Raw genomic sequence first — 13099 nt, forward strand, 5'->3', positions numbered from 1 at the left:
TTGAGAAGAGGGTGCTAAAAGCAACAGTGTTCCTCTGGAAGCTTCACTTTGTTTTAGATAGCGCTGCTGAAAACATTTTCATTGTTTGAGACTTTAATCTGGAGTACTGTTCTTGCACCGTATCTTGCCCATATGAAGCATCCAAAAATGATCCCACATTAGTACTGAGTTACGGTCACTCCGTGTTATGAATAAGCAGGAAAAGACCAGAGTTGCTTTTTCTAATCCTGAAAGCGCATTTTTGAGCCACTTCAATTTTTAAAGACTGATGTGTTTAGAAAGTCCACATGTACAACTCAACTGAGCTCAACATAGGAATGTCCTTGTAAACACGGGGGCATCGGGTTTCTAACTGGAATGCTTTCGTCCCTGATTCTTTCCTTGTGACAGTTCTACTCCGAATACTGACGACTCAAGAGAAGGCTTAAATCATTATTTGGAACAGATCTCTAACAATGAGAAATGTTTAAGAACAACTTTGTATTTATCTGGAATAAATTATTAGCGGAGACATTTAAGAAATGACTATAAATAACTACTGTCACAGAAACTAAACTTTAAATTGTTTTATTATTTAAAAAAACTTTCATTTATTTTTTAAAATTAATTAATGTATTTTTGTTACAGATGTTTCTCCTTTTTCCTCCATTGATACCCCCCTTTCCCTCCCTCCCCGCCCTGTTCCCAGCTTTGTTGTCCATGTCCACTGTTCATGCACACATGCATATAAGTTCTGTGGTTTATCTCTCTCCCCACCCCCTTTTCTGGGGATTGTCAGTCTGTACCCTACTTCCATGTCTCTGGGACTACCCCATTCCTCAGACTGTTGTGTTCATTATATTCCACAAATAAGTGAGGTCATGTGATATTTGTCTTTCTCTGCTTGGCTTGTTTCGCTTAGGATAATACTTTATTATTATTTTTTTAAAGTCTTTAATTTGTCCTCAACTACCACAGCAAATCCATTATTGCAGATCTATAATCTCTCCTCTCCTCTTTAGTAAATGGATTTATTTATTTTTTTAAATTTTATTTTCCAATTACAGTTTACACTCAGTATTATTTTGTATTAGTTTCAGATGTACAGCACAGTGGTCAGATAACCATATGCTTTACAAAGTGTTCTCCCTGATACTCGCTGGCACCACGTTATTACAATATTATTGACTATATTCATTATGCTGTACTTTACATACACATGACTGTATTTTCACACCTCTTCACCATTTCTTTTTTTGTATTTCTTAACCTCTTCACCATTTTACCCATCCCCACAATTCCCCTCCCCTCTGGCAACCATCAGTCTGTTCTCTATATCTATGAGTCTGTTTTAATTTTGTTTGTTCTTTATTCTGTTCATTAGATTCCACATATAAGTGAAATCATAAAGTATTTTTCTTACTCTAATTTCACTTAACATAATACACTGTAGAGCTATCTATGGTGTTGCAAATAGTAAGATTTCATTCTTCTTTATGGCAAAGTAATATTCCATTGTATATATGTACCACAACATCTTATTCACTTGAGTTGCTTCCATACCTTGACTATTGTAAATAACGCTGCAATAAACATAGTGGTGCATATATTCTTTTGAATGAGTGCTTTGGGTAGAAGAAACGTCTTAAATATGATGATTAATTATTGGTTAATACATTATGAAAATGTAGGTCTAGCATCTTTTTCAAGTTTTTTATAAAATATTTTTATTGATCTTTTAGAGAGAGAGGAAGCTCATCCATGTGAGAAATATCAATTGGCTGCCTTCTGCACGCCCCCTACCGGGAACAGAGCCAGCAACCGCCTGTGCCCTGACCCAAATCAAACCTGGACCGCTCAGTCTGAGAGAGGACACTCAATCTTCTGAGGCACACCTGCAGGGCTCTTTTCAAGTTTAATCCCCAAATTTCAAAGGGCATTCTAACAGAATTTTTCTTCAATAGCGTTACCTTGTAAACTCAACTTCATCTTAGTAAATATATTTATAGTTACTCTGATATCTGAATCTACTAATCTCACTGAATTATTTTGAGAATATGATTCTTTTATGTACATTTTTAAATTTTATTTTTCATATCCTAATTAATTGAAGAAGTCTTTAATAGTGTTTTATGGCTTCCTAAATAAAAAGAACTGAGAAATTTGTACTAGGCCTTCCCTGGGTGTGCATGAACCCACACTATAGATGTGTTCCTGGTTTTTACCCTTAGTAGGTGATTGATAGTATAACATCAACATTGTGTACCCTCTCTGAGTAATTCTAAAGCAATATGTTTGTTCTTCTAGAAAATCTAGAAAACATCCCATAGTGTATGGTTAGAAATTACCTCTGGAATTAAATGCAGAACTCTGGCAGCGGTTTGCGAATCATTTGGTGTTTGGATCCAACGTCTGGTGAGTGAGAAGCCTAAGCCAACAACAGATGCTAGAAGGAGCCCAGGTTTGAAAAGGGGCAGTGATTTAAGAAATGGAATTGATCAGAAGTGCCTGCTTCAAATTACTGTTAACTTAATGAGCAAAGACGATTTATACTTCCTTTTCATGCACTTTACAATGTGAAGAGCTACCAACTTAATACCCCGTCAGATCTATTAGTGTAAGTCTTATCTTTCTCCCAAGGAGAACCCAACTGCTTTAGATTCAAAAGAACTTTTTTTTGAAATACTGAACAGAGGCATAGAGCCTGCAACTCTAAAACAGGACTGAAGGAAGAGTACAGCCACAAGATGGCACTGCTTTAGTTGATCTAGAAGCAACGGCAGCGCGGCCCGAGCGGGGACAGCCGGCCACGCGGGTTCTCCGGTTCTTGGTGCTTTGCGGGGTTCCGGGGTCGCCGCGGGACCTGGCTCGGCCTCCGCGTGCCGCAGCCGCAGCATTTACGGGGGCCGGGGGCTCAGTCGCTGCGACATGACTCCTCCGTGGCTCAGTCCTGCCACCCCTCCGGTCCTGACGCACCAGCTACGGTGCGGAGCGATCCCCGGCTCTGGAGAACGTTCTCGTGCTCTGTCCGCCTTCCCGGAGTCGCCCTCCCCCGGCCTCCCTCCTCCTGACCCTGGGAACCGGCCCGGGACACGCGCGCCGCGGCCAAGTCCTGGTTTTGATTTCACTCCCGGCTCTGACAAACGCAGAGGCTCCAAACCCCACAAACAGGAAGGAGAGAAGAACCCCAAGTGCTGGCAGAGGGAGGGTCATTCCCAGCAGGACTGCCCGGGCCAGGCGAGGCCGGGGGCGGGGAGGAAGCACGCGCCTCTGCTCTCACGCGCGGGCGTGGGGGGAGCTCCGGGGTGTTATCAGGGAGGGCGGCCGGGATGGGTCAAGGGGTGGCTCCGCGAGCGGGCGGGGGCTCCCAGGGCGCCGCCGCCGCTCCCCTTCCCCGCGGCCCCGGGGCGCCCCCGCGGCTTTGGAGCCGGGGCGGGGCCTGCACGTCAGCTCAGGCTAGAAAAGGCTGCGGGCCCGGCCCCGTGAGATGACAGCCGCGCTCGCACACGGAGCCAAGCCGGACGCCGCCATGAGCGCCGCCCTCTTCAGCCTGGACGGCCCGGCGCGCGGCGCGCCCTGGCCCGCGGACCCCGCGCCCTTTTACGAGCCCGGCCGGACGTGCAAACCGGCCCGCGTGAGCGAGCCGGGCGCCTCTGCCCCCGCTATGTACGACGACGAGAGTGCCATCGACTTCAGCGCCTACATCGACTCCATGGCCGCCGTGCCCACCTTGGAGCTGTGCCACGACGAGCTCTTCGCCGACCTCTTCAACAGCAACCACAAGGCGGGCGCGGCGGGCGCGGGCGCCCTGGAGCTGCTGCCCGGCAGCCTCGCGCGACCCCGGGGCCCGAGCCCGGCCGTCCCGCGACCCCTCAAACGCGAGCCCGACTGGGGCGACGGCGACGCGCCGGGCTCGCTGCTGCCCGCGCAGGTGGCCGCGTGCGCGCAGACCGTGGTGAGCCTGGCGGCCGCCGCGCAACCGACACCGCCCACGTCGCCCGAGCCGCCGCGGTGCAGCCCGGGGCCGAGTCCCGCGCCGGGCCCGGCCCGGGAGAAGGGCGCCGGCAAGAGGGGCCCGGACCGCGGCAGCCCCGAGTACCGGCAGCGGCGCGAGCGCAACAACATCGCCGTGCGGAAGAGCCGCGACAAGGCCAAGCGGCGCAACCAGGAGATGCAGCAGAAGCTGGTGGAGCTGTCGGCCGAGAACGAGAAGCTGCACCAGCGCGTGGATCAGCTCACGCGGGACCTGGCCGGCCTGCGGCAGTTCTTCAAGCAGCTGCCCAGCTCGTCCTTCTTGCCGGCCGCCGGGGCTGCGGACTGCCGGTAACGCGTGGCCAGGGGCTGGGCGTGGAGACTCGCCAACGACCGATACCTCAGAGCCGACGGGCCGCAGCGAGGCGCGCGCGCGGACCGCCGGAGCCGCTCTGCGCCGGCTGCAGCTTCCCCGGGACGCGGGGGCGAAAGGAAGCTACAGCCTGGACTTGCCACCACTGAACTTTGAAAGAAGCTATGTGTTTATTTTCCCTTAAATTATTTTTATAATGGTAGCTTTTTCTACATCTTACTCCTGTTGATGCAGCTAAGGTACATTTGTTTAAAAAGACTTTTACTACAACCCTTTGTATTGTAGATAAGAGGAAAAGACTGAGCATGTTCACTTTTTTTTATAATAATTTTTACAGTATTTGTAAGAATAAAGAAGCGTTTGCAACCACCCGATTCCTGTATTTGCAGTGCACGCGGGGGCCCAGGACCCGCGGGGAGGGCGCATTCCTGCACCAGGTGTGCGGCTCGGCACCTGGGAGGCCGCTCGGGACCAGGTGTGTCACCCCCGGGGCCGAGCAGGCTGCTTAGAAGAGACAGCCTGCCTTGCTTTTGAGACGTGCCAGTCTCTCTCCAGATGTTTTATTAACTTGCCTAAGATCGGCGAAGCACGACTAAACACATTAAGTTAGCAACTTGCTGGTGGTCGGCGCTTCAAAAACAAGGACCCAGACTCGGGGAGGGGACTGACCGGACTCGGGGAGGAGACTGACCGGACTCGGGGAGGGGACTGACCGGACTGGAGGAGGGGGCTGGCCGGCCCACTGGCCTATCTGCGGATCTGGGGGCCCTGTGGGGAGCAGCTGCCCAGCTCCCGGACTGTCGGCTGCTCGAGGGGCGAGGGGTCGAGGGGCTCTGGAAGCACCCCTGAAGTATCGTTGGCTTTCCCGGGACGGTGCTTTCACTTGCCGCGGTCTCGGTCAGCTTCAGGGAGATTTCCAAAGTGCGTATGAATACAAAACATAATGTGCACGACAGGGATAGCCACAAAGCTGCTTACAACTGCCTGTCTTGACAGTAATTGTAATGTTTCACAGCTTAATCTGGACAAATAAATAAAGCCTTTCCCCCAGTGAAAGTGGGTACTAGACACCCTATCTTGATCGCGGATACTGCATCTATATTATGTCAATTAACTGTGGCCTGTCATGATTATATCGTTTAAGGGAGGAAAGGAGATCTTTAGTGTCCAAAGCTAATTAATTCATGGTTTTAATTTAAATCTCTGCCAACAAAGCAAATGTTAGCAGTCCACTCCTCTTCAGTCTGTAATCCTGGCTCTCGGGGACAGTGTTCAGACCTATCTGGAGTGAGATAACTGTACCTCTGTTCAGGATATCTATACTCACACTGGTAAACTTACTTAACTAATGGGTAACATTTTTTTTTTTTTTACCTCTGACAAAGTTTCCCAGAATATTTTCCCCAAAATACCAAAGTGCAAAAATACAAAAACAAAAAACGAAAAAACAACAACAAAAAACCCTGAAGTGCAAAATGCTTAGGTTGAACATTTATTGTAGCAGAACAGTAACAGAACAATATAGGACAAAGGTTTAAACTTTGCAGTGTATTCTCTGGGGAAATGTTAAAAAAATACCACAAGAAAAATGTTGAATCATGGTAAAACTTAAATAACACTTTAAAATTGCAATTGAACATAGTGTCTTCCTGCTACGTTAATATTATTGCCTAAGGTAAATACAAAATGAAGACCTCAAGCTTATGTAAACTTTAACAGTTAGGTAATAAAAAATATATAACCATAGAGAAAACTATTTTGATTTATAGTTTACAAAACCATTTTACTGACCTGTGCCCCAGAAAAATCTTAAGTTCCAGTTCAAGATCATACAGTACATTCGCTTTGCCCAGTTAACAAACAACTAGCAAAACCAGCAGCGCCCCTGCAGCCTCTTCACACGCAGATTCCTGTGATCTCAAGAGGCTCTGTCTGCACTCAGAAGCTCAATCTCTTCCAATCCAATGCAGCTAGTTGGGTGGGTGGCTATGGACTGGACAAAACAACTTAACAACCCCACCTCCTTTCCGATGACACTCTCCGCTTCATAACTCTGCAGTGATAAAGGCATGCTGGTTAAAAAGCAAATAGGACGCTGGCCCTGCATTTTGATCCCAAGAACACACACCACCGGAGAGCAGAGCAGAAGGCCCTTTTCCCAGTCAGGACTTCCCACTCTTCAAATGGTTGAGAACAATACTGGTAAGGAGGCAAAAATAAAGAAGGACTATGCTAAAAAGCCCATTTATTATGGCAAGTGAAGGAACTAATTTTTTTCTGATAACTGAATCGTGTTTTTGCACAAGAACATTCAGAATATCTTACTGATGTTTGTTAGTGGACGCAAAGACAAGCATCTCAGCTGGCCGCCCTGGGAGAGGACGGAGGGAGGACTTAAAGGGATAGGCCCTGATTATGAGCTGGGAATGCTGGGGGCTGGGCATGCATTATGCTTGTAGCTGCCTCCAACTTCTTTTGGGACACTTCCCCAAACTAGCAACACTTCTGGTCAAAGAATTTCTGGTACTTTGCCCCAAACTTCCCTCTTTAATGGGATACTATTTCTTCCAGAGTTACACCAAGCTAAACACCTCTATGTTGTAGAAAGCTTCATTCACGTCTGTTTGATGAATACCTTGTGATTGGTTAATCCTGGGCTAGTTTCCTTTCTAGAGGAAAGCACCGGCTAGGAAGGTTTGGGTGCCCTCATTAGTCTCTCTAGATCAAACCTCAGAACATTCTCCTTCTGGGGTGGAGGTGGGCTAAAAATAGAGGCTAAACTGCCTCAGGGGAAGTGACATGTCTGCTTGGTGGAGACTGAAGCCCTGGAAGGTAACATGCTCTTTCAAAACTCTTGCGGCCCCTGCAGAGGAGCATCCGGGGTCCCTCTCATTTCTCTGGGCAGACCCCTGACAACTCTCTACTGCAGCTTTGTTCAGTGTGTGACAAAGCAGGCACATGTCTGTGCTCCTTGGTGCCCTCCCATCAAGGTGGCGTCGCTGCCCTCACCCTGGGTCTAAGCTGGGCTCAGTGACTGGCTTCTCATGAACAGAGGACAGCGGACGGGACACTAAGTTATGCCCCGAGTTTGGTCAGGAAAGGTCCCCAGCTTCCCTGCCTCTCTTGGGACCCAGACACATGCCGTGAGGGAATCCAAGGCTGTGTGGGTGTCTGGCCAGAGCCCGGGCAGGTCCCAGCCAGTAGGATCACAAAAGCCAGCTGGGGACTGAAGGGCCTTCTGTGACTCCAGCCCAGCCTTTGGGGCACCAGCTGAGGCCCACTGGGGCAGAGAGGAGCTGTCTTGGTGGAACCCTGTCCAAGCTGCAGGTGTATGTACAGAACAATGTGCAAGCCACTGAGCTTTGAGACAGTCTGTTTCAAAGCACGAACACCAGATCAGTCCGGGACGTGAACACCACAGTGGCGACTTGCTGTGGTGCTGCCATCCGGGCTGCGAAACAGCAGGACGCAGAGTGCAATGTGATGTGTAAAGAGTTTTCATTGCTTAGTAAGTGTTAGTGGAAGGTCAACAGAGTGGTTCAATGGAGTGATGGGGGAGTGAGAGTTGCTGGTCAAGGCAGGTGAAGCGAGGGAACTGAAAGTATCTGGCTTGACCGTGGTGGCTGAGGTTTCTTTGGCTTGGGATCATGTGGCATAGATGTCCACTGCATGGCCCACTCCCTTGATCACCCACCGGGTTATTATGAGCCCACGAAGGGCCTGTCACTGAAGAGTGGCAGTGAGCAAGCCCGAGCTGCAGGGCTGGCGGTCTGAAGGGAGCCTATGGATGGCGCAGAGTGAGGTCACCGCGGGGGCTGGGAAGATCGAGACAGGACAGCTTCTTTGTCCTCTTACTACTTTAGTTGGTCTTGCGTGTGTGTGTGTGTGTGAAATAGACGGCCCAGGCATTCTTCCACTTTTACTTGGGGTAAAAGTATGAAATTCTGACTTGGAAAACGTCAGCAAATAGCACTTTTAAAAAATGTCAGGTTTGGCCCTGGCTGGTTTGGCTCAGTGGCTGGAGCATCCGCGGGCTGACCAAAGAGTCTGCAGGTTCGATTCTGGTCAAGGGCATGCACCTTGGTTGTGTTTCGGTCCCCAGCCCTGGCTGGGGTCATGTGGGAGGCAACGGATCTATGTGTCTGTCTCTCTCTCTCTCTCTTCTCTTCCCTCCCACTCTATTTGAAGATAAATGGAAAAATATCCTCAGGTAAGGATTAAAAAAAAAAGTCAGGTTTGGCAGTGATAGTCTTCAATAATGACTATCATTTATAAACAAAGATTTAATTATAAATAGGTTATATTTGGTGGAAATTAACAAGTTAGGATAAAACAATCACACCACCAACAAACTCATGTGTAAAATGTGTCTCTGTTTTTACAAGGCACAATCTGTTTTTCTTTAATTTTTCCTTTTCTGAAAGCTAAGGAAACCAGCTCCAGCTTTCACATCACGGTAACGCCACCTTGGAGAACTGCAGGTACACGGCGGCCGGTCCCACCGTTCCACCTCGAGCTGGACACATTCCAGTGCAGGCGCGAAGCCTGACACTCGTGCATCCTGCCTGGAAGCAGGACCTTTGTTCCAGGGAATGGAGTTCTGATTCTCACAGAAAGTCCTAATGTGATTCTTTGGATTTTGGCAAATGTGCATTGTTACCTAGAAAACGGATAGAATCCAGACTGGAAAACTCATAGCTGATGTCTACACATAAGTCCTTTTTTTTTTGCAGATTCTTTTTTTTTTAAATCATCACCTGAGGATATGATTATTGATTTTAGAGAGAAAGGAAGGGAGAAAGAGAAAAACACTGACCCATTGCCTCCCGTATGCACCTGAGGGGATCAAACCTGCAACCTAGGTATGTGCCCTGACCAGGAATCGAACCCACAATGGGATGGTGCTCCAACCAACTGAGCCACACTGGCCAGTGCACACATGTAAGTCCTTTTTATACCCATCTTCTAATAGCTCCTTTCCAGGTCAGATGTAAAGCTCTGATTGTCCACTGTGAGTAAAGCTGGGGGTAGGGGTAAGGAGAAAATGTACCTCATGCTTGGAATTTACCCTTATTTTTCTGGTGTCAGCTCTGGTAACAGAGCACCTGCAAAGCTGGCACCTGAGACCATCACGACCTGGTGCCGCTCATCCAGTGCACATGCGCACACTGCAGCACACATGTACACATGAGCACACACAGGTGAATGAGCACCAACACATGAACACTCAAGCACACACACACGCTCTTTCGGGATTTTACATAAGGGAGCATTGCAGTTGAGAAGTTTAATGTGTGGGAAGAACAAGCCAGCCTCGATCAGAAGGAAATCAAGTGAAAAGGAGAATTTCTACCAGGGCTTCCTCCTCTTCTCTGGGTTCCACCAGCGGCTTCCTAAGGCAGGCACCAGGCCCGTCTCTGTCCGGTGGGGGAGCCTGCAGGAACCGAGCGGGAGGTGGGGCGCTGCCAAGACCACCTGAAAACTGCAGGGCAAACCTGTGCCTTTTCACCGTGGGGAGCAGCTGTGCGCCATCCCCGAGTGTTGTAGGGTTTAGTTGGTTTAGGTTGTGGGTTTTGGTTCATTTTTCTATGTGTTCTCCTTAAGCAGGGGTTTCACCAACATTTCCCTGTAACATTCTCTGCAGAAATAGTTCCCCGATAACTCAGTTGTTATCTGCAGCACCTGTTGAAAGCCCTGCCTTGGAAATCTCCACTCCATCAGCCCTACCCAGCACCATGCCCTTCTTCCTCCTCTCTTCTCCCCAAGGGCTGGGAGAGGCAACAAGGAGTCAACAGGAACTGCTAACTTGTCGCCCATTAATACACAAACTTCGGTGAGAACAGAAACACACACAAGGGTCTCTGTACCCCACCCCACTCCCCAATCTGGGCTGGCTACTAACTCTGCTGAGTCGTCACTTGTAGGGATAACAATGACTTTCGCTCTGTGGGATGTCTCTGTCTCCAAGAAAAACAGGCTACAAGCCCTGCTGTTTTCTTCACAGTAAATGTGGAGTCTGCCCCCTGGGTTGTTGGGGAGATTAAATAAGGCAACATGAGAGAACAGTAATGAGCACCATTCTTGGTCCATTGTAATTATTTGCTTACATTCTACTTTTAAACAACCAGGGAATACTTGTTTATAATTTTTTGTTGTTGTTGTTAATCCTCACCCGAGGATATTTCTCCATTGATGTTTAGACAGAGTGGAAGGGGGTGGGGAGAAACACTGATGCGAGAGAGACATTGATTGGTTGCCTCCTGCCAGGCCCTGGGGGGACTGCAACTACAACCCAGGTATGTGCCCTTGACCAGGAATCGAACCCAAGATCCTTCGGTCCATGGCGGATGCTCTAACCGCTGAACCAAACTGGCCAGGGTGGGAAACTTCTTTATAAACTGTCCCACAGCCTGGTCTAAACAGCAGTCCCTGTTGGCACAGCAACCCCTTGTTTAGCTCTGGGGTGAGGGGTTGGGAGGAAGGAGGGTGTCACGAAGTTGCTTTAAAGAGACATGCTGAGGCTGATGGGCTTTACCCTCAGGAGGGAGCCAGAAACTCCTTTTATAGCTCCATAGTGATTCTACCCTGAAATCAGAGATGGGAACCATAGCAGACCAGTGATCCTCAAAGATTCCATTCTTCATGGACTCATCCACATTCCAATTTAATCTGAACTCTGCCAGTCCTGGTTTAGATGGAGAAAACAAATGGTTGCTCCACACCCCAGTGCTGCGCCCCCTGGAGGTGTAGGGGGGAGGCAGTAGAGAGATGGCTCGGCCGGAGAGCGCAGCCTCTAAGGATGGGTCCAATCAGCCTCTGTTCTGGCTGGAGTCAGAGCTGGAATTTGGCCATGAGGACCCACCAGAACGTCTGGCAGATGATCAGAGTCCCCTTTCACTGTAACCTCAGGGGCTGCTACCTAAATGTGTACCCCAGCACTGGTCACAGATACCTTTGGAGGCTGGGGAGCTGTGTCCTGGCACCACCTCAGTGGTCAGTCCCCAGTGCCCTCTCTGGGTTCGGCAATTCCACAGGCCACTTGTGGTGCTTTTAAATGGCTCTGACAAGACGGAGGGCATCTCAGGGACAGGCTGATCTCGTTTATGAGGGCCACATTTCATGGGGAAGAAAACTGTCTTTTGGCTCGTAAGTTTTATTTGGGTGGTGTGTTCTTGGAGGAGTACACCACTTTACTAAGTTACACCAGAGTAACTCTCAGAAATAATGGTAAAGTTACCAGTTAATCAGACTCTGGAATACTCAAACTTAAAAAAAAAAGCATGTATCTCTCAGATAATTCTATTCTATTCTATTCACTTGAAACCATGGCAGCAAGACTTGAAATCTCAATACTGTCTCACCATAATCCAGAGCCAGGGAGACAGATTCATATACCTGCTGTGAGACTGATCAGACCCTGGTCTATCTGGCTCAGCGATTAGACAGTCATGGTCACGAGTTCGATTCCAGTCAAAGGCATGTCCCTGGGTTGCAGGTTTGATCCCTGGCCTCTACTGGGGCCATGTGGGAGGCAACCGATTGATGGGTCTTTCTCACATCGATGTTTTTCTCTCTCTTTCCCTCCTCCACCCTCCCTTCCACTCTCTCTAAAAATATCAATGGAAAAATATCCTTGAGCGAGGATTAACAAAAGAAGACTTAATAGGAAATAACCTCAACTCCTAAAGGAAAGATCCCAAGAGCAGACGTGGGCAGTGGTCAGTGGATAACAGTGTAAGACTCATCCGTGCCTCAGTGCCTCAGTGCCTCAGTGTAGAGTGGAGTCCAAACACAGCAGGTGCGCAGTCACACTGTGGGACTGCTGTGACCGCAAGTACACGGGGTAGGGGTGCATCTGCGGGGTGATCCGCTCACTTAGGGCTCAAGAGCATAAGCACACCCATCGGGCTGGGTGTCCCTGCACTTACCCCGTCCTCACAGGTGGCGAACCTCAGGAGCGAAGAGATGCTGCTCTGCTCCAGCTGCAACAAGAGCCAAGGGCGGTTACACACGGCGCTGCTGTAACAAGTGCTCACGCTAAAAACACTCGCGTCCTGAAAGTCGGTGTGTTAGATGTGAACCAACTGTCTTCTCATTAGTAGCTATGCTCTCAAAGCCTTAAGTCAAATGTGACTTTTTAAGTCACAGACATGGAAAGACTGTTCCTGAGGGTGGGTCCCTTTCCCTTTTCCCGGGGAAAGAGCAACAGATGCAACTCTATCCTAGCCAGTGAGCCAGAGTAGCTGCATGAGATGGACACAGGATATACACAGCTCCTGCACCAGCTCCTACCTTGACCCTCACGGTGCACTGGGGTCGCGAGGGGCAGTCCAGGAAGACCTGAAGATGCCTTCTGAGAAGAGGAGAGGTGACCACACGGGAGCAGTCCGCACAGGAAAAGGCACTTCTGTCGTTTGGGCAAGACCAGAAAACGCACAGATCAGCAGACAGGCATTTTTCTAAACACGAATGATTGCTGAGATAGGCCAGAGGCAGCCCCGGCTCAGACTGTTCTGAGGGACACACATCAGCTTCCTCAGCGTCCGGCTGATGGCTTGGTGGGCATGTAACAGGGGAAGGCAGACTTATGCAGGGAAGCCTCATCAAGTTGAGCACAGAGGATGACAGCAAACACCCCACGAAGCAAAGGGGAGGCCCCAGCCAGGCCAGGGAAGTCAGGGCTCCCTATCTGCCTGAACGGGAAAACCTGGTTTGATCATCAGTATCTATGTTCCTTATTGCTACCAAGTAAACCTATGATTCACACTCTTCTTG

General features: G+C 49.2%; 2 protein-coding genes across 2 annotated transcripts in view; one reads left to right on the forward strand and one right to left on the reverse strand.

Moving 5' to 3' along the window:
* Window positions 1–3410: 3410 nt before the first annotated feature.
* Window positions 3411–4693, forward strand: CEBPD (CCAAT enhancer binding protein delta). The gene has a single exon (XM_036264065.1). It carries the CDS (start codon window positions 3467–3469, stop codon window positions 4304–4306), a length of 840 nt encoding a protein of 279 aa, XP_036119958.1. The 5' UTR covers window positions 3411–3466; the 3' UTR covers window positions 4307–4693.
* A 1430-nt stretch (window positions 4694–6123) lies between these two features.
* The window catches only part of SPIDR (scaffold protein involved in DNA repair), a 493368-nt gene continuing 486392 nt past the window's right edge, over window positions 6124–13099 (reverse strand). The window contains exons 18-20 of the mRNA XM_036263912.1: window positions 12617–12731; window positions 12253–12306; window positions 6124–6377 (exon numbers count right to left, since the gene is read on the reverse strand). Of these exons, the coding sequence (XP_036119805.1) occupies window positions 6243–6377; window positions 12253–12306; window positions 12617–12731 (304 nt within the window). The 3' untranslated portion in view covers window positions 6124–6242. The remainder of the gene's footprint in view (window positions 6378–12252; window positions 12307–12616; window positions 12732–13099) is intronic.

The sequence above is a fragment of the Molossus molossus genome, unplaced genomic scaffold (genome assembly GCF_014108415.1).
Source record: "Molossus molossus isolate mMolMol1 unplaced genomic scaffold, mMolMol1.p scaffold_m16_p_16, whole genome shotgun sequence".
Taxonomy (NCBI): Eukaryota; Metazoa; Chordata; class Mammalia; order Chiroptera; family Molossidae; genus Molossus; species Molossus molossus.

Excerpts from the sequence above, each read along its gene's own strand:
- CEBPD (XM_036264065.1), top strand. The coding sequence starts at position 3,467 with ATGACAGCCGCGCTCGCACACGGAGCCAAGCCGGACGCCGCCATGAGC.